Genomic DNA, 26676 nt, shown 5'->3' with positions numbered 1-26676 from the left:
GGGCTCAGTGTCACTAACACGGTAAAACATCCCGGGCTCAGTGTCACTAACAGGGTAAAACATCCCGGGCTCAGTGTCACTAACACGGTAAAACATCCCGGGCTCAGTGTCACTAACACGGTAAAACATCCCGGGCTCAGTGTCACTAACAGGGTAAAACATCCCGGGCTCACTGTCACTAACACGGTAAAACATCCCGGGCTCAGTGTCACTAACAGGGTAAAACATCCCGGGCTCAGTGTCACTAACACGGTAAAACATCCCGGGCTCAGTGTCGGTAACACGGTAAAACATCCCGGGCTCAGTGTCACTAACAGGGTAAAACATCCCGGGCTCAGTGTCACTAACACGGTAAAACATCCCGGGCTCAGTGTCACTAACACGGTAAAACATCCCGGGCTCAGTGTCACTAACACGGTAAAACATCCCGGGCTCAGTGTCACTAACACGGTAAAACATCCCGGGCTCAGTGTCACTAACACGGTAAAACATCCCGGGCTCAGTGTCACTAACAGGGTAAAACATCCCGGGCTCAGTGTCACTAACCCGGTAAAACATCCCGGGCTCAGTGTCACTAACACGGTAAAACATCCCGGGCTCAGTGTCACTAACAGGGTAAAACATCCCGGGCTCAGTGTCACTAACCCGGTAAAACATCCCGGGCTCAGTGTCACTAACACGGTAAAACATCCCGGGCTCAGTGTCACTAACACGGTAAAACATCCCGGGCTCAGTGTCACTAACACGGTAAAACATCCCGGGCTCAGTGTCACTAACACGGTAAAACATCCCGGGCTCAGTGTCACTAACCCGGTAAAACATCCCGGGCTCAGTGTCACTAACAGGGTAAAACATCCCGGGCTCAGTGTCACTAACACGGTAAAACATCCCGGGCTCAGTGTCACTAACAGGGTAAAACATCCCGGGCTCAGTGTCACTAACAGGGTAAAACATCCCGGGCTCAGTGTCACTAACACGGTAAAACATCCCGGGCTCAGTGTCACTAACACGGTAAAACATCCCGGGCTCAGTGTCACTAACAGGGTAAAACATCCCGGGCTCAGTGTCACTAACAGGGTAAAACATCCCGGGCTCAGTGTCACTAACAGGGTAAAACATCCCGGGCTCAGTGTCACTAACACGGTAAAACATCCCGGGCTCAGTGTCACTAACACGGTAAAACATCCCGGGCTCAGTGTCACTAACACGGTAAAACATCCCGGGCTCAGTGTCACTAACAGGGTAAAACATCCCGGGCTCAGTGTCACTAACAGGGTAAAACATCCCGGGCTCCGTGTCACTAACACGGTAAAACATCCCGGGCTCAGTGTCACTAACACGGTAAAACATCCCGGGCTCAGTGTCACTAACACGGTAAAACATCCCGGGCTCAGTGTCACTAACAGGGTAAAACATCCCGGGCTCAGTGTCACTAACAGGGTAAAACATCCCGGGCTCAGTGTCACTAACAGGGTAAAACATCCCGGGCTCAGTGTCACTAACACGGTAAAACATCCCGGGCTCAGTGTCACTAACACGGTAAAACATCCCGGGCTCAGTGTCACTAACACGGTAAAACATCCCGGGCTCAGTGTCACTAACAGGGTAAAACATCCCGGGCTCAGTGTCACTAACAGGGTAAAACATCCCGGGCTCAGTGTCACTAACACGGTAAAACATCCCGGGCTCAGTGTCACTAACAGGGTAAAACATCCCGGGCTCAGTGTCACTAACACGGTAAAACATCCCGGGCTCAGTGTCACTAACACGGTAAAACATCCCGGGCTCAGTGTCACTAACACGGTAAAACATCCTGGGCTCAGTGTCACTAACACGGTAAAACATCCCGGGCTCAGTGTCACTAACACGGTAAAACATCCCGGGCTCAGTGTCACTAACACGGTAAAACATCCCGGGCTCAGTGTCACTAACACGGTAAAACATCCCGGGCTCACTGTCACTAACACGGTAAAACATCCCGGGCTCAGTGTCACTAACACGGTAAAACATCCCGGGCTCAGTGTCACTAACACGGTAAAACATCCCGGGCTCAGTGTCACTAACACGGTAAAACATCCCGGGCTCAGTGTCACTAACACGGTAAAACATCCCGGGCTCAGTGTCACTAACACGGTAAAACATCCCGGGCTCAGTGTCACTAACACGGTAAAACATCCCGGGCTCAGTGTCACTAACACGGTAAAACATCCCGGGCTCAGTGTCACTAACACGGTAAAACATCCCGGGCTCAGTGTCACTAACACGGTAAAACATCCCGGGCTCAGTGTCACTAACACGGTAAAACATCCCGGGCTCAGTGTCACTAACACGGTAAAACATCCCGGGCTCAGTGTCACTAACACGGTAAAACATCCCGGGCTCAGTGTCACTAACACGGTAAAACATCCCGGGCTCAGTGTCACTAACAGGGTAAAACATCCCGGGCTCAGTGTCTCTAACACGGTAAAACATCCCGGGCTCAGTGTCACTAACACGGTAAAACATCCCGGGCTCAGTGTCACTAACACGGTAAAACTCCCCCGGGCGCTTCACTGGAGCAATTAGCAAACACAATCTCACACCAAACCACATACAGAGATATTGGGGCAGGTGACCAAAAGCTGTGTCAAAGAGGTCAGTTTTAAGGAGCTTCTCAAAGGAGGAAAGAGAGATAGGGAGGCGGAGAGGTTTAGGGAGGAAGTTCCAGAGCTTGGGGCCCAGGCAACAGAAGGCACGGCCACCGATGGTGGAGCGATTATAATCAGGGATGGTCAGAAGGGCAGAATTAGAGGAGCGCAGACATCTTTGGGGGGAGTGGTGGGGGGGAATGAGCTGGAGGAGGTTACAGAGATAGGGAGGGGCAAGGACCATGGAGGGATTTGAAAACAAGGATGAGAATTTTGAAATCGAGGCGTTGCCGGTCTTTGAGCCAATGTAGGTCAGTGAGCACAGAGGGTGATGGGTGAGAGGGACTCGGTGTGAGTTAGGGCACGGGGCAGTGAGCACAGGGGGTGATCGGTGAGTGGGACACGGTGTGAGTTAGGGCACGGGGCAGTGAGCACAGGGGGTGATGGGTGAGTGGGACTGGGTGTGAGTTAGGACACGGGGCAGTGAGCACAGGGGGTGATGGGTGAGTGGGACTGGGTGTGAGTTAGGACACGGGGCAGTGAGCACAGGGGGTGATGGGTGAGAGGGACTCGGTGTGAGTTAGGACACGGGGCAGTGAGCACAGAGGGTGATGGGTGAGCGGGACTCGGTGTGAGTTAGGGCACGGGGCAGTGAGCACAGGGGGTGATCGGTGAGTGGGACTCAGTGTGAGTTAGGACACGGGGCAGTGAGCACAGGGGATGATGGGTGAGCGGGACTGGGTGCGAGTTAGGACACGGGGCAGTGAGCACAGGGGGTGATGGGTGAGCGGGACTGGGTGTGAGTTAGGACACGGGGCAGTGAGCACAGGGGGTGATGGGTGAGCGGGACTGGGTGTGAGTTAGGACACAGGGCAGTGAGCACAGGGGGTGATCAGTGAGTGGGACTCGGTGTGAGTTAGGGCACGGGGCAGTGAGCACAGGGGGTGATGGGTGAGTGGGACTGGGTGTGAGTTAGGACACGGGGCAGTGAGCACAGGGGGTGATGGGTGAGAGGGACTCGGTGTGAGTTAGGACACGGGGCAGTGAGCACAGAGGGTGATGGGTGAGCGGGACTCGGTGTGAGTTAGGGCACGGGGCAGTGAGCACAGGGGGTGATCGGTGAGTGGGACTCAGTGTGAGTTAGGACACGGGGCAGTGAGCACAGGGGGTGATGGGTGAGCGGGACTGGGTGCGAGTTAGGACACGGGGCAGTGAGCACAGGGGGTGATGGGTGAGCGGGACTGGGTGTGAGTTAGGACACGGGGCAGTGAGCACAGGGGGTGATGGGTGAGCGGGACTGGGTGTGAGTTAGGACACAGGGCAGTGAGCACAGGGGGTGATGGGTGAGCGGGACTGGGTGCGAGTTAGAACACGGGGCAGTGAGCACAGAGGGTGATGGGTGAGTGGGACTGGGTGTGAGTTAGGACACGGGGCAGTGAGCACAGGGGGTGATGGATGAGCGGAACTTGGCGCGAGTTAGGACACGGGTCAGTGAGCACAGAAGGTGATGGGTGAGTGGGACTGGGTGCGAGTTAGGACACGGGGCAGTGAGCACAGGGTGTGATGGGTGAGTGGGACTGGGTGTGAGTTAGGACACGGGGTCAGTGAGCACAGAGGGTGATGGGTGAGCGGGACCCAGTTTATGGAGGGTGGGAGGCCGGCCAGGAGAACATTGGAATAAATGCGGTTGGTGGTAACAAAGCTATGGATGAGGATGCCTGCAGCAGCTGAGCTGAGGGAAGGGCGCGGCCTGGCAGGGAAACCCTCTCAACCCCTTTCATCATCTTAAACACCTCGATTAGATCACCCCTTAATCTCATACACTCGAGGGGATACAGCCCAGTCTGTGCGGCCTGTCCTCGACATTTAACCCTTTCAGCCCCGGGGTATCAGTCTGGGGAATCTGCGGCGCCCCCCTCCGAGGCGGATATACCCTCCCGAGGGGTGGGGCCCAGGACAACGCGGTTACTGCAGACGGGGTCTGACCCGATGCTGTACAGCTGGAGCATACCCCCTCCCCCAGATACAGACCAACGTTCTATCAGCCCTTTCAACTGTTGTTAGTCTTGGTTTGGTGCTGCGTCAAACTGGTCATCTCACAATAACCAGTAAGAGGTTCCCCAGCAACAATCGCCCTGACATCGCTCAGTTTGTATGAAGGGATGTGGATCGTCAGGCACTGATTGGGTGTGACCAAGTGTTTCTGGTCCCCAGCCCTGAACTGCCAGAGTTAGAGGTTTGAGATGGAATTCTCGACAATGAATAGGTTGAGCAGGTTGGGCCTCTGTATTGGAGTTTAGAACAATGAGAGCTGAACTTATCGAAACATATAAAGATAATGAGGGGGCTCGACAGGGTAGATGCAGAGAGGATGTTTCCCCTCGTGGGGGAATCTAGAACTATGGGCATAGTCTCAGAATAGGGGGTGATAGAGTATTCAAACAGGCTCATTTAGACAGACTGTGAAAATTCACAGACCCCCAAGTCAAGGCTGCTACATGCAGTTCGGCATGTTGCATTAACTCATCAATCAACTTGACATTTTCGGACCTTGGGTAGTGAGCCAATCAGGTCAAAGAAGGCGAGTTCTTTTCTGTAAATTGAAGCCGGTATAAAATACAGCCATTTTGACCATGTGTCTCAGTAAGACAAAGAAACTGGCAATCAGCCAGCAGCTTGTTACTCTCTGCCAAGATTAAAAAGTTAAAACTACCATCGGAGTTCGTATTTAATTGGAAATTAAGAGATCTAACAGGGGGCCGCCCATTTAAAACGGAGATGAGGAGGAATTTCTTCTCTCAGAGGGTTGTAAATCTGTGGAATTCTCTGCCCCAGAGAGCTGTGGAGGCTGGGTCATTGAATATATTTAAGGTTGAGATAGACAGATTTTTGAGCGATAAGGGAGTAAAGGGTTATGGGGAGTGGGCAGGGAAATGGACATGATCGGATCAGCCATGATCTTATTAAATGGTAGAGCAGGCTCGAGGGGCCGAATGGCCTACTCCTGCTCCTATTTCTGATGCTTCCTGTTCTTTCTCACTTACCCTCGTAGCTGGAAGGCAGGGAGTCCCGAGCCGGTATTCCCCAGGCCAGGCCCCCTTCCATCATCTCATAGTTCCGCTTCAGGCCAGCAATCTCGTGCAAGGCTCCACAAGTCCTTCGCTCCTCTTTGCAATTCTCCGATCCGATACCTGGATAATTACATGGAATGTGTATTCATGGCAAAATCAGAGCAGACCTGTTGCAGCAGTACCTCTGCAGACACGACACGCGCGGACTTTACACGTGCTGCACTGTCGGAGGGGCAGTACTGAGGGAGCGCCGCACTGTCGGAGGGGCTGTACTGAGGGAGCGCCGCACTGTCGGAGGGGCTGTACTGAGGGAGCGCTGCACTGTCGGAGGGGCTGTACTGAGGGAGTGCTGCACTGTCGGAGGGGCAGTACTGAGGGAGCGCCGCACTGTCGGAGGGGCAGTACTGAGGGAGTGCTGCACTGTCGGAGGGGCAGTACTGAGGGAGTGCCGCACTGTCGGAGGGGCAGTACTGAGGGAGCGCCGCACTGTCGGAGGGGCTGTACTGAGGGAGCGCCGCACTGTCGGAGGGGCTGTACTGAGGGAGTGCTGCACTGTCGGAGGGCAGTACTGAGGGAGCGCCGCACTGTCGGAGGGGCAGTACTGAGGGAGCGCTGCACTGTCGGAGGGGCAGTACTGAGGGAGCGCCGCACTGTTGGAGCGGCAGTACTGAGGGAGTGCTGCACTGTAGGAGGGGCAGTACTGAGGGAGTGCTGCACTGTCGGAGGGGCGGTACTGAGGGAGCGCCGCACTGTCGGAGGGGCAGTACTGAGGGAGCGCCGCACTGTTGGAGGGGCGGTACTGAGGGAGTGCTGCACTGTCGGAGGGACGGTACTGAGGGAGCGCTGCACTGTCGGAGGGGCAGTACTGAGGGAGTGCCGCACTGTCGGAGGGGCTGTACTGAGGGAGCGCCGCACTGTCGGAGGGGCTGTACTGAGGGAGTGCAGCACTGTTGGAGCGGCAGTACTGAGGGAGTGCTGCACTGTCGGAGGGGCAATACTGAGGGAGTGCTGCACTGTTGGAGCGGCAGTACTGAGGGAGTGCTGCACTGTAGGAGGGGCAGTACTGAGGGAGTGCTGCACTGTCGGAGGGGCGGTACTGAGGGAGCGCCGCACTGTCGGAGGGGCAGTACTGAGGGAGCGCCGCACTGTTGGAGGGGCGGTACTGAGGGAGTGCTGCACTGTCGGAGGGACGGTACTGAGGGAGCGCTGCACTGTCGGAGGGGCAGTACTGAGGGAGCGCCGCACTGTCCGAGGGGCTGTACTGAGGGAGCGCCGCACTGTCGGAGGGGCTGTACTGAGGGAGTGCTGCACTGTCGGAGGGGCAGTACTGAGGGAGCGCCGCACTGTCGGAGGGGCAGTACTGAGGGAGCGCTGCACATGTCGGAGGGGCAGTACTGAGGGAGCGCCGCACTGTTGGAGCGGCAGTACTGAGGGAGTGCTGCACTGTAGGAGGGGCAGTACTGAGGGAGTGCTGCACTGTCGGAGGGGCGGTACTGAGGGAGCGCCGCACTGTCGGAGGGGCAGTACTGAGGGAGTGCTGCACTGTCGGAGGGGCAGTACTGAGGGAGTGCCGCACTGTCGGAGGGGCTGTACTGAGGGAGCGCCGCACTGTCGGAGGGGCTGTACTGAGGGAGTGCAGCACTGTTGGAGCGGCAGTACTGAGGGAGTGCTGCACTGTCGGAGGGGCAATACTGAGGGAGTGCTGCACTGTTGGAGCGGCAGTACTGAGGGAGTGCTGCACTGTAGGAGGGGCAGTACTGAGGGAGTGCTGCACTGTCGGAGGGGCGGTACTGAGGGAGCGCCGCACTGTCGGAGGGGCAGTACTGAGGGAGCGCCGCACTGTTGGAGGGGCGGTACTGAGGGAGTGCTGCACTGTCGGAGGGACGGTACTGAGGGAGCGCTGCACTGTCGGAGGGGCAGTACTGAGGGAGTGCCGCACTGTCGGAGGGGCTGTACTGAGGGAGCGCCGCACTGTCGGAGGGGCTGTACTGAGGGAGCGCCGCACTGTCGGAGGGGCAGTACTGAGGGAGCGCCGCACTGTCGGAGGGGCTGTACTGAGGGAATGCAGCACTGTCGGAGGGGCAGTACTGAGGGAGCGCCGCACTGTCGGAGGGGCAGTACTGAGGGAGCGCCGCACTGTCGGAGGGGCAGTACTGAGGGAGCGCCGCACTGTCGGAGGGGCGGTACTGAGGGAGCGCCGCACTGTCGGAGGGGCAGTACTGAGGGAGTGCCGCACTGTCGGAGGGGCAGTACTGAGGGAGTGCTGCACTGTCGGAGGGGCTGTACTGAGGGAGTGCTGCACTGTCGGAGGGGCTGTACTGAGGGAGCGCCGCACTGTCGGAGGGGCAGTACTGAGGAGACAATAATGTGCGGAGAGTCGAATCGATGTGCAGGATCCTTACCATCATACGACAGCACGTGCCCACTTTTCCCTTCGTAGATGACATGTCCTTTCGATGAAGCTTCCTTCTGTGCTCGCTCACTCCGGTTTGGATTGTCTTCCGCAATGATCCTGGTGATGGACCCTTTATACAGAACCTCTGCTGGGGTTCCCTGGGAAAGAGGAGCCAGGGTCAGTGGCTGCAGGATTGTTGCCGAGGAAGTGACTATATTCTGTGCCACAACACATTTACACTGTTTAACAAACAGGCGGCGGGAATGTCGGCCAGGCCAGACCAGCCGAGGGAGCAATCAGTTCCTCGCCTGAAACAAACTGCACAGGAAAGAACTTCGAAACTAAATAAAACACAGAGCCCCCATCACAGTATTGAAATGTCAATTTATACAGAACTATCACAAAGCTTTCTGCCTTGGTGGCCGTACGGAGTTCCCCTACTCTCCCCTCCCCTGCTGCCCCCCCCCCTCGTTGCCCTCCCCTCCCCCGTTGCCCTCCCCTCCCCCGCTGCCCTCCCCTCCCCTGCTGCCCCCCCTCGTTGCCCTCCCCTCCCCTGCTGCCCCCCCCTCCCCTGCTGCCCTGTGAAACTGGCCGTTAAACCACCTGCATCTATGGAGACAGGCCACTGGGCCCAGCAGTTGGGCAAGTGTTGCCCCTCCACATGGGCCGTATGCTCCTCCCAGGGACCTGCTCCGTTCCCAGCCATCGAAACACAGAAAGTTACAGCACAGGAGGAGGCCATTCCAGCCCAGCGTGTCTGCGCCGGCCGACAAAGAGCCACACGGCCCTCGGTCAGCAGCCCTGAAGGTTACATATAAACCCATGAACAATGGCGGAAAGGCAAAGAGCACCCAGCCCAACCAGTCCGCCTCACACAACTGCAACTCCCCTTATACTGAAACATTCTACACTCCACCCCAACCGGAGTCATGTGATCTCCTGGGAAGGCAAAAACCAGATAAAAACCCAGGCCAATTTAGGGAGAAAAAATCTGGGAAAATTCCTCTCCAACCCATCCAGGCGATCGACACTAGTCCAGGAGATCACCCTGGCCGTATTCTATTCCCTGCAGTACTTACCATTGTATCTGCTCCGTCCAACAAAAGGTCATCCAGTCTAATCCCAATTACCAGCTCTAGGTCTGTAACCCTGCAGGTTACTGCACTTTAAGTGCCCATCCAACCATCTCTTAAAAGTGGTGAGGGTTTCTGCATCCACCACTCTTCCAGGCAGCAAGTTCCAGATCCCCACAACCCTCTGCGTAAAGAAGCCCCCCTCAAATCCCCTCTAAACCTTCCATTAACCACATTAAAACTATGCCCCTCGTAATAGACCTCTCCACCAATGGAAATAGGCCCTTACTATCCACTATGTCCAGGCCCCTCAATATTTTGTACAATATTATGAGGTCTCCTCTCAACCTCCTCTGTTCCAATGAGAACAAACCCAGCCTATCCAGTGTGTCCTCATAACTAAGATTCTCCATTCCAGGCAGCATCCTAGTAAATCTCCTCTGCACCCTCTCTAGTGCAATCACGTCCTTCCTATAATACGACGACCAGAACTGCACGCAGTACTCCAGCTGTGGCCTAACCAAAGTATTATACAAGTTAAGCGTAACCCACCTGCTCTTATATTCTCTGCCTCGGCCAACAAAGGCAAACATTCTGTATGCCTTCTTAACCACCTTATCCACCTGGCCTGCTACTTTCAGGGATCTGTGGACAAGCACTCCAATGTCCCTTTGTCCATCTACACTATTAAATGGCCGACCGCTTAATGTGTTTACCCTTTCCTTATTAGTCCTCCCAAAGTACATCACCTCACACTTCTCTAAATTAAATTCCATTTGCCACTGCTCTGCCCACCTGACCAGTAGATTGATATCCTCCTGCAGCCCATGACTTTCCTCTTCATTATCAACCACACAGCCAATTTTAGTGTCATCTGCAAACTTCTTAATCATACTCCCTATATTCAAATCTAAATCGTTGATATATACCACAAAAAGCAAGGGACCCAGTACTGAGCCCTGCGGAACCCCACTGGAAACATCCTTCTAGTCACAAAAACATCCATCAACCCATTGCTTCCTACCTCCATGCCAATTTTGGATCCAACTTGCCACTTTGCCCTGGATCACATGGGCTTTAACCTTCTTGGCTAGTCTACCATGTGGGACCTTAGCAAAATCTTTGCTAAAGTCCATATATACTACATCGTACGCACTACCCTCATCGACCCTCCTGGTTACCTGCTCAAAACATTCAATCAGGTTAGTCAGACACGATCTTCCCTTAACAAATCTGTGCTAATTGTCCCCGATTCCCTTTGCTCCCTCCTCCTTCAAGCACCGGTCTAAACTGTACCTAAACATTGCCCTGGTCTCTGCTTCAATAACCAGCCTCACAACCCCCTCTCACTCTATCCGAAATCTCTCACCTTGTGTCCATTTCCTCCTCCTGCCAAACCCCTCAATCACTGCAAACAGTCTGTTTCTCGATACTGTCCCATCCCTTCTGAATTGTGAACACGTCGATCAAACCGCCTCGTCATCTCCTCTGTTCGAGTGAAAGCTCGTATTTCCTCACAGCGGAGAGTGTCACAATGAATCGCTACTGTCCTCTCCCTCTTGCTATAGTGAGATACACCGTAACAGGAGGCCCATTCAGCCCCTCGAGCCTGTTACACAGGAACAGGAGGAGGTCCATTCAGCCCCTCGAGCCTGTTACACAGGAACAGGAGGAGGCCCATTCAGCCCCTCGAGCCTGTTACACAGGAACAGGAGGCCCATTCAGCTCCTCGAGTCTGTTACACAGGAACAGGAGGAGGCCCATTCAGCCCCTCGAGTGTTACACAGGAACAGGAGGAGGCCATTCAGCCCCTCGAGCCTGTTACATTAGGAACAGGAGGAGGCCCATTCAGCCCCTCGAGTGTTACACAGGAACAGGAGGAGGCCATTCAGCCCCTCGAGCCTGTTACATTAGGAACAGGAGGAGGCCCATTCATCCCCTCGAGCCTGTTACATTAGGAACAGGAGGAGGCCCATTCAGCCCCTTGAGTCTGTTACACAGGAACAGGAGAGGAGGCCCATTCAGCCCCTCGAGTCTGTTACACAGGAACAGGAGGAGGCCCATTCAGCCCCTCAAGCCTGTTACATTAGGAACAGGAGGAGGCCGATTCAGCCCCTCGAGTCTGTTACACAGGAACAGGAGGAGGCCCATTCAGCCCCTCGAGTCTGTTACACAGGAACAGGAGGAGGCCCATTCAGCCCCTCGAGTCTGTTACACAGGAACAGGAGGAGGCCCATTCAGCCCCTCGAGTCTGTTACACAGGAACAGGAGGAGGCCCATTCAGCCCCTCGAGTCTGTTACACAGGAACAGGAGAGGAGGCCCATTCAGCCTCTCGAGCCTGTAACACAGGAACAGGAGGAGGCCCATTCAGCCCCTCGATCTGTTACACAGGGACAGGAGGAGGCCCATTCAGCCCCTCGAGTCTGTTACACAGGGACAGGAGGAGGCCCATTCAGCCCCTCGATCTGTTACACAGGGACAGGAGGAGGCCCATTCAGCCCCTCGAGTCTGTTACACAGGGACAGGAGGAGGCCCATTCAGCCCCTCGAGCCCGTTTCGCTATCTAGTCACATCATGCCTGATCTGTATTGGAACTCCATCTACCTTTGCTCCAGATCCCTCGATATCCTTACCCACAAAACTCTACCGAGCTCGGTCTTGAAAATGTCAATTGTCCCCAGCCTCAACAGCTTTTTGGGGGAGACATTTTCCAGATTTCTACTGTCCTGTGTGTGAAGAAGTGCTTCCTGATTTTGTTGTTTGTGGGAGCTTGCTGTGCATGAATTAGCTGCCGCGTTTCCGACAGTACAACAGTGACTATACTTGGATAGAGTCTGAGAGCGTTGCAGACAGGAGGCCATTGGGCCCGGCCTGCCTGTGCCTGCTTTATTTCTTTCTTCCCACTGTTTCTATTGATTGGACCCAGTTTCTGACCTTACCTGAGTGATGGAACCTCTGTAGGAAGCGGCTGGTTCTGAGGGGACCCGTGTACCCGGTGTTCCCCGTGTGATACTGCCTCCCTGGACCAGGCACAGGGGCGATGCTGCACAGAGAGGAAACTACATTCAGGTCCAATAATTCACAGACACGAGCAAAGAGCAAATCATTCTGCTAATCCCTTGTACACTGTATGGAACCATCGAATGTGCAGGGTAGCAATCTCGTCTCTGAGTCAGAGGATTGTGGTCCCGCTCGAGGCTTTACCACAAAATCCAGGCCGATGCTGCAGTGCAGTACTGAGAGAGGCCGCACTGTCGGAGGGGCAGTACTGAGGGAGTGCCGCACTGTCGGAGGGGCAGTACTGAGAGAGTGCCGCACTGTCGGAGGGGCAGTACTGAGGGAGCGCCGCACTGTCGGAGGGGCAGTACTGAGGGAGCGCCGCACTGTCGGAGGGGCAGTACTGAGGGAGCGCCGCACTGTCGGAGGGGCAGTACTGAGGGAGCGCCGCACTGTCGGAGGGGCAGTACTGAGGGAGCGCCGCGCTGTCGGAGGGGCAGTACTGAGGGAGCGCAGCGCTGTCGGAGGGGCAGTACTGAGGGAGCGCCGCGCTGTCGGAGGGGCAGTACTGAGGGAGCGCCGCGCTGTCGGAGGGGCAGTACTGAGGGAGTGCCGCGCTGTCGGAGGGGCAGTACTGAGGGAGTGCCGCACTGTCGGAGGGGCAGTACTGAGGGAGTGCCGCACTGTCGGAGGGGCAGTACTGAGGGAGTGCCGCACTGTCGGAGGGGCAGTACTGAGGGAGTGCCGCACTGTCGGAGGGGCAGTACTGAGGGAGTGCCGCACTGTCGGAGGGGCAGTACTGAGGGAGTGCCGCACTGTCGGAGGGGCAGTACTGAGGGAGTGCCGCACTGTCGGAGGGGCAGTACTGAGGGAGTGCCGCACTGTCGGAGGGGCAGTACTGAGGGAGTGCCGCACTGTCGGAGGGGCAGTACTGAGGGAGTGCCGCACTGTCGGAGGGGCAGTACTGAGGGAGTGCCGCACTGTCGGAGGGGCAGTACTGAGGGAGTGCCGCACTGTCGGAGGGGCAGTACTGAGGGAGTGCCGCACTGTCGGAGGGGCAGTACTGAGGGAGCGCCGCACTGTCGGAGGGGCGGTACTGAGGGAGCGCCTCACTGTCGGAGGGGCGGTACTGAGGGAGCGCCGAACTGTCGGAGGGGCAGTACTGAGGGAGCGCCGCACTGTCGGAGGGGCAGTACTGAGGGAGCGCCGCACTGTCGGAGGGGCAGTACTGAGGGAGTGCCGCACTGTCGGAGGGGCAGTACTGAGGGAGTGCCGAACTGTCGGAGGGGCAGTACTGAGGGAGTGCCGCACTGTCGGAGGGGCAGTACTGAGGGAGTGCCGCACTGTCGGAGGGGCAGTACTGAGGGAGCGCCGCACTGTCGGAGGGGCAGTACTGAGGGAGTGCCGCACTGTTGGAGGGGCAGTACTGAGGGAGTGCCGCACTGTCGGAGGGGCAGTACTAAGGGAGTGCCGCACTGTCGGAGGGGCAGTACTGAGGGAGTGCCGCACTGTCGGAGGGCAGTACTGAGGGAGCAGATAGAAAGAATGAAAGAACATTGCATTGATATTGTGCTTTAACCCAGCCAGTGCTGGAGGAATAGTCACAGAACAGACAGATAGCGAGGGTAAGGTCAGTGTGTGAAACCTACCTCTGCTCACAGGACTGTCCTGCAGAGACTGTGTGGCTGAGCTCTCGGGCGGACTGCTCTGTGCTCTCGGGGAGAGCTGTTCCTGTTTCACTGCAGCAAACGGCACTGGAGGCATGAGTAAACGTGTGTCAGGTGCCAGTCAAACTCAAAGAGTAAACACCAATATCCTCTCACTCACTCACAGTAACCCTCTCACTCACAGTAACCCTCTCACTCACTCACTAACTCACAGTAACCCTCTCACTCACTCACAGTAACCCTCTAACTCACAGTAACCCTCTCACTCACTCACAGTAACCCTCTCACTCACTCACTAACTCACAGTAACCCTCTCACTCACTAACTCACAGTAACCCTCTCACTCACTAACTCACAGTAACCCTCTCACTCACACAGTAACCCTCTCACTCACTCACAGTCACCCTCTAACTCACAGTAACCCTCTCACTGACAGTAACCTTCTAACTCACAGTAACCCTCTCACTCACTCACAGTAACCCTCTAACTCACAGTAACCCTCTCACTCACTAACTCACAGTAACCCTCTCACTCACACAGTAACCCTCTCACTCACTCAGTCACCCTCTAACTCACAGTAACCCTCTCACTGACAGTCACCTTCTAACTCACAGTAACCCTCTCACTCACTCACAGTTACTCTCTCACTAACTCACAGTAACCCTCTCACTCACTCACAGTTACTCTCTCACTAACTCACAGTAACCCTCTCACTAACTCACAGTAACTCTCTCACTAACTCACAGTAACCCTCTCTCACTCACAGTAACCCTCTCACTCACTCACTAACTCACAGTAACCCTCTCACTAACTCACGATAACTCACTAACTCTCACTAACACTCCCACTAACTCTCACTAACCCGCCCACTAACTCTCACTAACCTGCCCACTAACTCGCCCAGTAACTCTCACTAACCCGCCCACTCACTCTCACTAACCCGCCCACTCACTCTCACTAACCTGCCCACTAACTTGCTCACTAATTCGCCCACTAACTCTCATTAACCCTCCCACTAACTCTCACTAACCCGCCCACTAACTCTCACTAACCCGCCCACTAACTCTCACGAACCTGCCCACTAACTCTCACTAATCCGCCCACTAAGTCTCATTAACCCACCCACTAACTCTCACTAACCCGCCCACTAACTCCACCTCTTGATTCAGGAATTGTGCCGTACGACTGGAAACTTGTTAATATCACTCCGTTAATTACGAAGGGAGTTAGAGAGAAATGTTGAAACTACAGAGCTCTTAGTTTAACGTCGGTTGTGGGGAGTGTGATATACAGCTCCTAACATGGCAGGCAGCTCTCTCGGAAGTCTCTGGAAATCTGCCTAGTTCTGTTTAATATTAACTCTGCACTTGCAGTACACAATACGTCCACATCCACAGTGTGGAGCTACAAACATTACAAGCTTACAGACATTCCACTTCTCCCTCCTTAATGAAGAAGCCATCATAACAAACATCATACATAACTTTCATGTTTATACATAACACAGGATATAAACTGATTTTTTTTTCCATATTTACAAATTTAACTTTACCACTTGTTTTCTGTTTCGAAGAGGATACCTTCGCTCTCGAACAGAACCTTCCAAACATGGTGTCGAATCTAAACTCATTCAAGGCTCATCCTGAGGAACGTTTTCCTCCACGGAATTACCTTGATTTTCATTTGAACTCACTCTAACTTCAGGCTCTTTGTTTTCCTGACTCGGACTCAGACTTTCATTCTGATTCTCTCCTGGATTTGTTTCCAGTACATTGGATTTAGGATTTGCTACTGGTGTATCAAAACTATCTGATGAGTCAGAAATAATTGAATCATTCCCACCTTCAACTCCTTCCATGTCTGTAGGTAAAATATGATCAATATGAACAAATCTAACCTGTCCATTATCAAACATCTTCACCAAATATGTGCGAGGACCACATATCTTCACCACTCTTCCGGGTAACCACTTTAACCATTTATGGTGATGGTTCTTCACTCTCACCTTCTGGTTTAATTTCACACTTCTCTCTTTTACTCTACCTCTATCATGATTCTCTTTCTGTCTTAATTGTGTCTCTTCTACGGACTGTGCCAAATTTGGCTTTAACAACGAGAATCTGGTTCGTGGCTGTTGTTTGAAAAACAACTCTACTGGTGTTCTACCAGTAGTTGTATGAGTATTTCGATATGTAATCAAAAAATTAGCCAATTTGTGATCCAATGACAACTGTCGTTTCCTTGGATTTGGATCTAACATTTGTTTTATGAGGGCACGTTTTACAATTTGTACAGTGCGCTCTGCTGCACCATTCGAAGCAGGATGGTATGGTGGAACCTTGGTATGTTTCACACCATTTTTGCTCGTGAATTGTGCAAATTCTTCTGAATGAAATTATCCGAAATAATCTCTTCAGGGAGGCCAAATGAAGAAAATAATTTTCGTAAAATGTCCAATGTTTTATTTGTTGTTGAGGTGTTTTCCACATTGGAAACACCTCAACCCACTTCGAATGGCTATTAATCACTATGAACAATTGTTGTCCTTCTAACTCAGCAAAATCAATATGTAGCCTTTGCCACACCCTGGGAGGCCATTTCCATGGCTGTAATGGTACTGGTGGTGGTTACTTGCTTACCGATTGACATGTCGTACACTGACTCATGATGTACTCTATATCTTTATCAAGACCTGGCCACCATAAATAACTGCGTGCAAAACTCTTGGTCAAGCACATTCCCAGGTGCTGGTCATGGAGGTCTCCTAATAATTTGGACCTGAATTTATTTGTTATAACCATTCTTGCACCCCACATGATACAATCTTTATCGACTGATAATTCATTCCTACGAATGAAGAATGGATGTGTATCTTTGTCTGTTACCCGGTTTGGCCATCCATTTGTAATATACTCATACACCTTTGATATCACTGGGTCACGTTTGGTTGCTCTACCATTCTCTTCAGCTGTGACTGGCAGTTCATCAATGTATGAAAAATAAAACACTTCTTCCCTATCGGGTGTAACTTGTGATGGGGAAGGCAATCTAGACATTGCATCAGCATTACTGTGATCAGCTGATCATCTGTGTTCAATATCATATGTATATGTTGACAAAATCAAAGCCCATCTTTGCATTCGGGCTGCAGCTAATGTTGGAACTGAGGCCTTTGATGGAGGATTGCTGTTTGGGGCTTATGGTCCGTAACGATGGTAAACTTACGACCATACAAGTATTTGTGAAACTTCTTGACCCCAAAAATTAATGCCAAAGCTTCCCTTTCAATTTACGCATAATTACTCTCACTGGCACTGAGAGTGCGTGAAGCAAAAGCAATTGGTCTCTCCTCCTACTTAATACATGAGAGATTACTGCCCCAACTCCATACGGAGAGGCATCACATGTTAGCTTAATCTCCTTAGATATGTCATAGTGAACTAACATGGTGCTCTCTACCAATTTGCTTTTACACTCCTTGAATGCTGTATCGCATTCTTTTGACCACTTCCAATGGACCTGTTTTTTCAAAAGTTCATTCAGTGGATGTAATACTGTAGCCAAATTTGGTAGGAACTTCCCATAATAGTTCAAAGACCCAAGAATGAATGAAGTTCAGTGACATTCCTGGGAGTGGGTGCATTTCTGATTGCATCCAATTTTTTCCATGGTTGGATGTAAACCATCTTTGTCTATTCTGTACCCTAAGTATTCCACTGAGTTTTAAATAACTCACACTTACGAGCAGACACTCATACTCTGTGATTCTCTAGCCGTTTGAGGACATCATTCAATATGTTATTATGAATTTGCCTATTTGGTGCTGAAATTAGTACGTCATCGAAATAACATACTACCCCTTCAATACCTTGCAAAATCTGGTTCATCACCCCTTGGAATATGGCAGGGATGGAAGACACTCCAAACGGTAGCCTATTAAACTGATATAGGCCGAGATGAGTGTTTATAGTCAAACATGACTTGGATTCCTCATTTAGTTCAAGCTGTAAGTAGGCATTCGTAAGATCGAGTTTTGAGAAGGTCTGACCACCCGTCAGTGTTGTGAACAAATCTTCTATACTCGGCAATGCATTGGGGACATTACCCTCTAGAACCTGGTTTACGGTTACTTTATAATCACCACACAATCTTACCTTACCATCAGACTTAGGTACAACAACAATGGGTGTAGCCCAATTACATCGCTCTATCTTACAAATAATGCTCTCAGTTCTCGCTCAACTTTCTCCTTGAATGCATATGGTACAGAACGTAGCTTGTAGTAAACCGATCTAATGTCCTTCTGTACCCTGACACTCGCCTTGAAGCCTTGGATTGGACTGCCCGTTTCGCAGAACACCTTCGGATACTGCTTGATAACCTCATCCGTTGATGAAAATCTCGCTTCCACAGAGAAAATCTTACTCCAATCCAGCTTCAGTGAGCTCAACCAATTTCTTCCTAGTAAAGCAGTCTTGTCTCCTTTCACTACTATTAGAGGCAAGTTCTGAAATTGATCTTTATATTTCACCAGTACGGTGATACAACCTACCACAGGAATGTTCTCTCCCGAATAGCCTCGCAGCTCTATTTTGGATTTGTCCAGTTGGAAATCACGCAATTTGTCGCGGTACAGCGACTCCGGTATTACACTCACGGATGCACCCATGTCAATTTCCATTGATATCTTGAATCCCGCAACATCTATGTGGATTTTGATGCTTTCCTAATCGCTGTCCGTTAACCTCCTGCTCCTGATGACATGTAATTCTAACATCTCCTCGTCCTGTTGTTGTTCTTCCATGCTATGTAGTCTCTTGGGATTTCTATTCATAGCTTTGAACGCTGGACTCATAGTTTTAAAAACTGGTTTACCCTTCAGATGGTATGCCTTCGCAAGATGCCCAGTCTTTCTGCAGAAGAAACACTGCCTTCACGTATGGACAACTTTGAGCAATGTGTTGTCCCAGGCACCTATAGCACGACTTCGACGCTCTGGTAGAATTTCCAGTTTCTGAGACTTTTGGCCATGCTCGTCTTTTACTTTGAACCTGCAGGTGATTTACCTCGGTTGACTGACGACCGTAATTATTATTTAATTCTCAGGAATATTGTTCGGCCATGCTCATCAACCTCGCTGTCTGACAACCAATCTCAAAAGTCAAGTCTTCTGTCGTCAATAACTTCCTTCTGATCGCTTCATTTTTCATCCCACAAATAAAACGATCCCGTACTGCTCGGTTTTGAAAGTTTCCAAAATTACAGTGCATCAACAGCTTTTTTAATGCTACGATGTAATCATTGATACCTTCATCAGCCTTTTGATTCTGAATCCCAAAACGATAGCTTTCAGCAATTTCTAACGGTTTGGGGTTATAGTGCTGCTCCAGCTTCGTTAAAATCTCTTTAAGCGTTGTGTCCTTTGGCTCGTCAGGCACAAGCAGATTTACAAGGGTTTCGTATAATGCCGGACCTGCCTCCGATAAGAAGATCGCTTTCTTACGTTCCAACACAGCCCGGTTCTGGACTGCATTGTCTGGAACTTCGATTACGTTATTTGCAGTGAAATACATTTCTGGCCGATCCACATATGCTTCAAAACGTTCCCGGTCATGTCTATATTCACCCAAATATCCCAATACACCTGCCATTTTAATCTCTAGCTGTTCACACCGTGTGCTGTATTTTACCTCGAATTTTTGTAGCTTTTTTCAAAGACAGAAACTTCCAAAGTCTCCTGTCGGCTGGCTGAATCCTTCACTAACAAAATTTCAGCTTTAAATCCCATCTACCGTCGCCAAATGTGATATCTTCACAGAGCACAGCATACACAGCTTCCTAACATGGCAGGCAGCTCTCTCGGAAGTCTCCGGAAATCTGCCTGGGCTGTTTATTATTAACCCTGCACTTGCAGTACACAATATGTTCACATCCACAGCGTGGCGCTACAAACATTACAAGCTTAGAGACATTACAGTGAGGTTACTATAATCTATTTATTGAAAGGCCACGTAAGTGAATTGAAGAGGATTTACTGAGATTGAAAGGCTGCATTAGATGGAGCAGCGTGTGGCGGTATACCACTGCAGGGAGCAGCGTACGGCGGTATACCACTGCAGGGAGCAGCGTACGGCGGTATACCACTGCAGGGAGCAGCGTACGGCGGTATACCACTGCAGGGAGCAGCGTGTGGTGGTATACCACTGCAGGGAGCAGCGTACGGCGGTATACCACTGCAGGGAGCAGCGTGCGGCGATATACCACTGCAGGGAGCAGCGTACGGCGGTATACCACTGCAGGGAGCAGCGTGTGGTGGTATACCACTGCAGGGAGCAGCATGCGGCGATATACCACTGCAGGGAGCAGCGTGCGGCGATATACCACTGCAGGGAGCAGCGTGCGGCGGTATACCACTGCAGGGAGCAGCGTGCGACGGTGTACCACTGCAGGGAGCAGCGTGCGGCGGTATACCACTGCAGGGAGCAGCGTGCGGCGGTATACCACTGCAGGGAGCAGCGTGCGACGGTATACCACTGCAGGGAGCAGCGTGCGGCGATATACCACTGCAGGGAGCAGCGTGCGGCGGTATACCACTGCAGGGAGCAGCGTGCGGCGGTATACCACTGCAGGGAGCAGCGTGCGGCGATATACCACTGCAGGGAGTAGCGTACGGCGGTATACCACTGCAGGGAGCAGCGTACGGCGATATACCACTGCAGGGAGCAGCGTGCGGCGATATACCACTGCAGGGAGCAGCGTACGGCGGTATACCACTGCAGGGAGCAGCGTACGGCGGTATACCACTGCAGGGAGCAGCGTACGGCGGTATACCACTGCAGGGAGCAGCGTACGGCGGTATACCACTGCAGGGAGCAGCGTGCGGCGATATACCACTGCAGGGAGCAGCGTGCGGCGGTATACCACTGCAGGGAGCAGCGTGCGGCGGTATACCACTGCAGGGAGCAGCGTACGGCGGTATACCACTGCAGGGAGCAGCGTGTGGCGATATACCACTGCAGGGAGCAGCGTGCGGCGGTATACCACTGCAGGGAGCAGCGTGCGGCGGTATACCACTGCAGGGAGCAGCGTACGGCGGTATACCACTGCAGGGAGCAGCGTGCGGCGGTATACCACTGCAGGGAGTAGCGTACGGCGATATACCACTGCAGGGAGCAGCGTACGGCGGTATACCACTGCAGGGAGCAGCGTGCGGCGGTATACCACTGCAGGGAGTAGCGTACGGCGATATACCACTGCAGGGAGCAGCGTACGGCGATATACCACTGCAGGGAGCAGCGTACGGCGATATACCACTGCAGGGAGCAGCGTACGGCGATATACCACTGCAGGGAGCAGCGTACGGAGATATACCACTGCAGGGAGTAGCGTGCGGCGATATACCACTGCAGGGAGCAGCGTACGGAGATATACCACTGCAGGGAGTAGCGTGCGGCGATATACCACTGCAGGGAGTAGCGTGCGGCGGTATACCACTGCAGGGAGCAGCGCGCGGCGGTATACCACTGCAGGGAGCAGCGCGTGCTGCTGCAGGAGGGCGATAGTTGCGAAGCCAGGTCGTTGATTGCAGTGCGGGCAGGCACAGCAGGAGGGGCGAAGGAGCGACGAGAGATTGTAGAGGGAAGTGACTGGGGCCCAGGAGAGTCATGAGTTCGGGGCCCAGGAGAGCCGAGAGCCTAGGGCGCAGGGGCAGCACGGGCCAGCCCACACTGCGATATGTGTACGCGCTCGGTCTGTGAGGTAGAGCTGGTCTCCAGTCGTCCTGGTTAATCGTTGCCACTGGACCCAGACCTCGCTCGGTCAAACCCGTGTGATGGCTGGTGTGCAACGGTCACCCCACGTTAAACAATCCACGCACAGGCATCTTCCACCCTTCAGGATGTAGTTCGGGATCCGGAATATTAGGTCATTGTAACACCTGTGAACTCATCCCTTTTTGGTATGGAAGCAAGTCATCCTCACTTCGAGGGACGGCCTATGATGACTCCAGTCTGTTATTGAGGGGAGTGACTGAGCTCTTGAACAGGTATGAGCCAATCAGAGAGCCAGTGTAACTCAGAGCTGGCGATAAAGGGAATGTTTTGTTATTGGCAGGATGTAGCGAGAGCTGTTCTCCAGGGATCTGTGCTGGGGCCTCAGCTTTTCACTGGATTTATCAATGACCTGTATGAAGGAATAGGGAGCTTTGTATTTGAGTTTGCTGCCCACACTAAGTCAGGAGGCACCATGAGCAATGTGGATGGGAGCAGGAAGTTGTAAAGGACATGGACAGATTCAGTGAGTGGGCCAAACTGTGGCCGATGGAGTTCGATGTGGGAAAGTGTCAGGTCATCCACTTTGGACCCAAGATAGTTTGATCAGAGTATTTTCTAAAAGTCGAGAAGCGAGGAACGGTGGAGAAGCCGAGAGATTTAAGGGTTCATGTACAGAATCACTGAATCCTCGTGGGCAGCCACAAAAATAATTGAAAGGGCTGATAGAACGTTGGTCTGTATCTGGGGGAGGGGGTATGCTCCAGCTGTACAGCATCGGGTCAGACCCCGTCTGCAGTAACCGCGTTCAGTCCTGGGCCCCACCCCTCGGGAGGGTATATCCACCTCGGAGGGGGGCGCCGCAGATTCCCCAGACTGATACCCCGGGGCTGAAAGGGTTAAATGTCGAGGATAGGTCACACAGACTGGGCTGTATCCCCTCGAGTGTAGAAGGTTAACGGGCGATCTGATGGAGGGCTTTACGGTGATTAAAGGAATTGATGGGCTAGAGTGAGAGGAACTGTTCCCTCTGGTGGGGGGAGTCCAGAACAAGGGGGCGTCTCCGTCGTTCAGGGTGATGTCAGGGAGCACTTCTTCACACAAAGGGCAGCGGGAATCGGGAACTCTCTCCCCAAAAGGCTGTGGATGTTGGGGGTCAGTTGGAGCTTTCAAGGCTGAGCTGGATAGCGTGTTGATGGGTCAGCGAGTCGATGGATACGGGGCAAAGCGGGTAAATGGAGTTGCCAGGATCTAACAGAGGGGCGAAGCAGGTTTGAGGGTCTGATGCCCTACTCCCATCTCCCTGTTCCTAATCCCAAGGAGCAATGAAACCTCCCACAACCAACACCGGTCATCAAACTGAAATTTGATCCAAACAAGTCTTTTTGACAGCGAATGGCAGAGTTTTTACTCTTTCAGTTTCCTGCTTTAGTCTTGTTAGTGACTGTCTTTAATGCGCTCATTCCCTTGACCTACCATATTTTGAAGGGTCCATTGTCCATTGGAGGCCCATGGACATCGACCCTGGGTGACCTTTGCCATGTTCTGGTCCGTAGGCAGCTGTTGTGAGCAGTGGGATTGGCGTTCCCTGGGGAAAGAGGTAGATGTCAGCAACAGAAGCAGTATCTGGGCTTGGTGATGACAAGCCATCACACGCAACACAGACTCAAAGCAGGATAAACCTTCGGGTGGGCCAGAACACAACCCTGCGTTATCAGTCTGATGGTGATAACCTTTCCCCACCCACAGGCACTGTGCTCCGTCTAACACCCACACTAACCCAGAGGTCGCTGGGTTCAAATACCACCATGCCACTTGTGGAATTAAATTCAACTAAATGACCATGAACAAGACTGGATTATTGTAAAAACCCGGAGGTTAGTGGTGGCCTTCGGGAGGGAACGGGCCGCCCTTACCTATCCAGCCAACACACGACCCCAGCCCCGCACTGTGACCTTGGCTCATCGCCCCCCACAGTGACCCAACCATCCCCAGTTGTACAATCACTGCTCCCCCACTCAGGACAGCTCGGCATTTACAACACAGCCACTGTCACCCACACCCGAGAACAAACTAAAGGCAATCATTTTCTATTAGTCCAGAAAAAACAGCAAGTGGCAAAAGAATGCTTCAAAATGTTTGGGCTGGGCACAGAGTGACCCTGGTGTTATACTGGGCCCCTCAAACCCCTCTCCTTAGTGTTAGACCCTCCCCACAGCACCACCCCCCACCCCCGCTCCTTACCTGTGTGACCCCCCCACCCCCGCTCCTTACCTGTGTGACCCCCCCACCCCCGCTCCTTACCTGTGTGACCCCCCCCCGCTCCTTACCTGTGTGACCCCCCCCCCGCTCCTTACCTGTGTGACCCCCCCACCCCCGCTCCTTACCTGTGTGACCCCCCCACCCCCGCTCCTTACCTGTGTGACCCCCCCACCCCCGCTCCTTACCTGTGTGACCCCCCCACCCCCGCTCCTTACCTGTGTGACCCCCCCCACCCCTTACCTGTGTGACCCCCCCACCCCCGCTCCTTACCTGTGTGACCCCCCCCACCCCCGCTCCTTACCTGTGTGACCCCCCCCACCCCCGCTCCTTACCTGTGTGACCTCCCTTTACCTGTGTGACCCCCCCCCGCTCCTTACCTGTGTGACCCCCCTTTACCTGTGTGACCCCCCCCCCGCTCCTTACCTGTGTGACCCCCCTTTACCTGTGTGACCCCCCCCCCGCTCCTTACCTGTGTGACCCCCCTTTACCTGTGTGACCCCCCCCCCGGTCCTTACCTGTGTGACCCCCCTGCTCCTTACCTGTGTGACCCCCCCCACCCCCGCTCCTTACCTGTGTGACCCCCCCCATCCCCCTGCTCCTTACCAGTGTGACCCCCCCAACCCCCGCTCCTTACCTGCGTGATGGAGCCCACTCGCTCAGCAGCGGGCAGATGTTTAGACGTGGGGATGAGAGGGGGTGGTTCTGGGATGTGTGACACTCGGGCCAGCCTGGCGATGAGTGATCGGTTACTCTCCTGCATGCTCGGTATGTGGTGATTGAGGGTTTGGAAACCTGAGTAACGGAAAAACTGTTTAAATCAATCCATCAGAAACCAGATGTGAACAATTCCAAGGCTGAGATGAGAGCAGGGTTAGTGGTTTTCAGTGAAGACTAGTCAGGTTATTGAAAGATTTCCAGCACTCTAATCGAGGCTGAACCTTCCTCCTGTGGGCTATTGTTGGAGAAGGGGTGTCAGGGGGTAGGCAGTGTCAACATGGTTTTAGGGAAGGGAAATTGTGTTTAACTAATTTATGAGAGATTTGTGAGGATGTACTGAGCAGGGTAGATACAGGGGAATCAGTGGATACAAGGTTCTTAAAATTTAAATACTGTTTTTTTATTCTTCCTACCAAGGTAAATAATCTCACATTTCCCGAATAAGGAGTCCAGTATATCTTTGCATTTCCAAATGACATTCAATAAGATGCCACATAAGTGGGTATTATGCAAGATAAGGATTCACGGGGTTGGCATGGATAGAGGATTGGCTAACGGACAGAAATCAGAGAGTCGGGATTAATGGGTCATTTTCAGGTTGGCAGGCTGTAACTATTGGGGTGCCACAGGGATCAGTGCTGGGGCCTCAGCTATTTACAATCTATATTAATGATCTAGATGAAGGGACCGTGTGCAATGTATCCAAGTTTGGTGACGATACAAAGCTCGGTGGGACAGAAGCTGTGAGGAGAACACAAAGTGTCAGCAAAGGGATATAGAGACTCTGAGTGAGTGGGCAGTGAGGTGGCAGATGAAGTATAACAGGGAAATGTGAGGTTACTCACTTTGGTAGGAAGAATAGAAAAATAATATTTTTCTAAATGGTGAGAGATTTGGTCAAACCCTAGTTCCGCCGGTTTTCGCCGATCACCGGACGGTGCGGGATTTTTTTTTACCGGCCGCTACCTCTGGGGCTGACTGCGGCAACTTTCATCCCGGTTTTGTCGCCGGGAGCGGGGATCGGGGGTCAGGAGCGGGGATCGGGGGTCAGGAGCGGGGATCGGGGGTCAGGAGCGGGGATCGGGGGTCAGGAGCGGGGATTGGGGGTCAGGAGTGGGGATTGGGGGTCAGGAGCGGGGATTGGGGGTCAGGAGCGGGGATTGGGGGTCAGGAGCAGGGATTGGGGGTCAGGAGCGGGGATCGGGAGCCGGGGGGGAGGCGGGAGCGGAAGCCGGGGTCCAGGATGGGAGCCGGGAGCCGGGAGCGGGAGCGGGAGGTCGGGAGCGGGAGGAGTCGGGGGCTGGCGGGAGGGGCAGGTCTGTCGACTCGGGAGATATCGGAGGCCGAGTGGGGCTGAGGACTCAGCTGCACATCAAACCCCGTCACTGACTTGCACCCGACCGTTACACCGGGGACTGAGAGCGAGTGTGTGGTCGTATAGCTTGCAGCTTTTATTTCTGCCATTATTGGATGCCTTCGTCACACAAGTGCATGAAGTGAACCGTCGATGTCATGGCAACCAGGAGCAGCGACTCAGAGGGGGGAGGGGACAGGGGTGGGGGGAGGGGACAGGGGTGGGGGGGGAACAGAGTGGGGGGAGGGGACAGGGGTGGGGGGGGGGAACAGAGTGGGGGGGAACAGAGTGGGGGGGGAACAGAGTGGGGGGGACAGAAGAGGAACAGAGTGGGGGGGGACAGAAGGGGAGCAGAGGGGGGGGCAGGGCGGGGGGACAGAGGGGGGGGGCAGGGCGGGGGGACAGAGGGGGGGGGCAGGGCGGGGGGGCAGAGGGGGGGCAGGGCGGGGGGACAGAGGGGGGGGCAGGGCGGGGGGACAGAGGGGGGGGGCAGGGCGGGGGACAGAGGGGGGGCAGGGCGGGGGGACAGAGGGGGGGGCAGGGCGGGGGGACAGAGGGGGGGGCAGGGCGGGGGGGACAGAGGGGGGGGCAGGGCGGGGGGACAGAGGGGGGGGGCAGGGCGGGGGGACAGAGGGGGGGGGCAGGGCGGGGGGACAGAGGGGGGGCAGAGGGGGACGAGAGCTGGGCTGACCTGCTGTGGGAAAGACCTGCAGGTCAGTGTGAGGATAGGCGGTGTGTGTGTC

The 26676-nt window shown here is 53.7% G+C and overlaps 1 protein-coding gene across 1 annotated transcript in view; it reads right to left on the bottom strand.

Annotated features, from left to right (window-relative positions):
- Positions 1-26676, bottom strand: part of LOC139269269 (nuclear receptor corepressor 2-like) — a 103223-nt gene that overhangs the window by 74780 nt on the left and 1767 nt on the right. The window contains exons 2-8 of the mRNA XM_070888356.1: positions 26625-26671; positions 24497-24654; positions 23077-23188; positions 13814-13918; positions 12107-12210; positions 8101-8251; positions 5672-5818 (exon numbers count right to left, since the gene is read on the bottom strand). Coding sequence (XP_070744457.1) covers positions 5672-5818; positions 8101-8251; positions 12107-12210; positions 13814-13918; positions 23077-23188; positions 24497-24654; positions 26625-26671 — 824 coding nt within the window. The remainder of the gene's footprint in view (positions 1-5671; positions 5819-8100; positions 8252-12106; positions 12211-13813; positions 13919-23076; positions 23189-24496; positions 24655-26624; positions 26672-26676) is intronic.

Source organism: Pristiophorus japonicus, chromosome 8 (genome assembly GCF_044704955.1).
Source record: "Pristiophorus japonicus isolate sPriJap1 chromosome 8, sPriJap1.hap1, whole genome shotgun sequence".
NCBI lineage: Eukaryota > Metazoa > Chordata > Chondrichthyes > Pristiophoridae > Pristiophorus > Pristiophorus japonicus.
The sequence above is the reverse complement of the archived record's forward strand: the minus strand, read 5'-3'. Positions and strand labels throughout refer to the sequence as shown.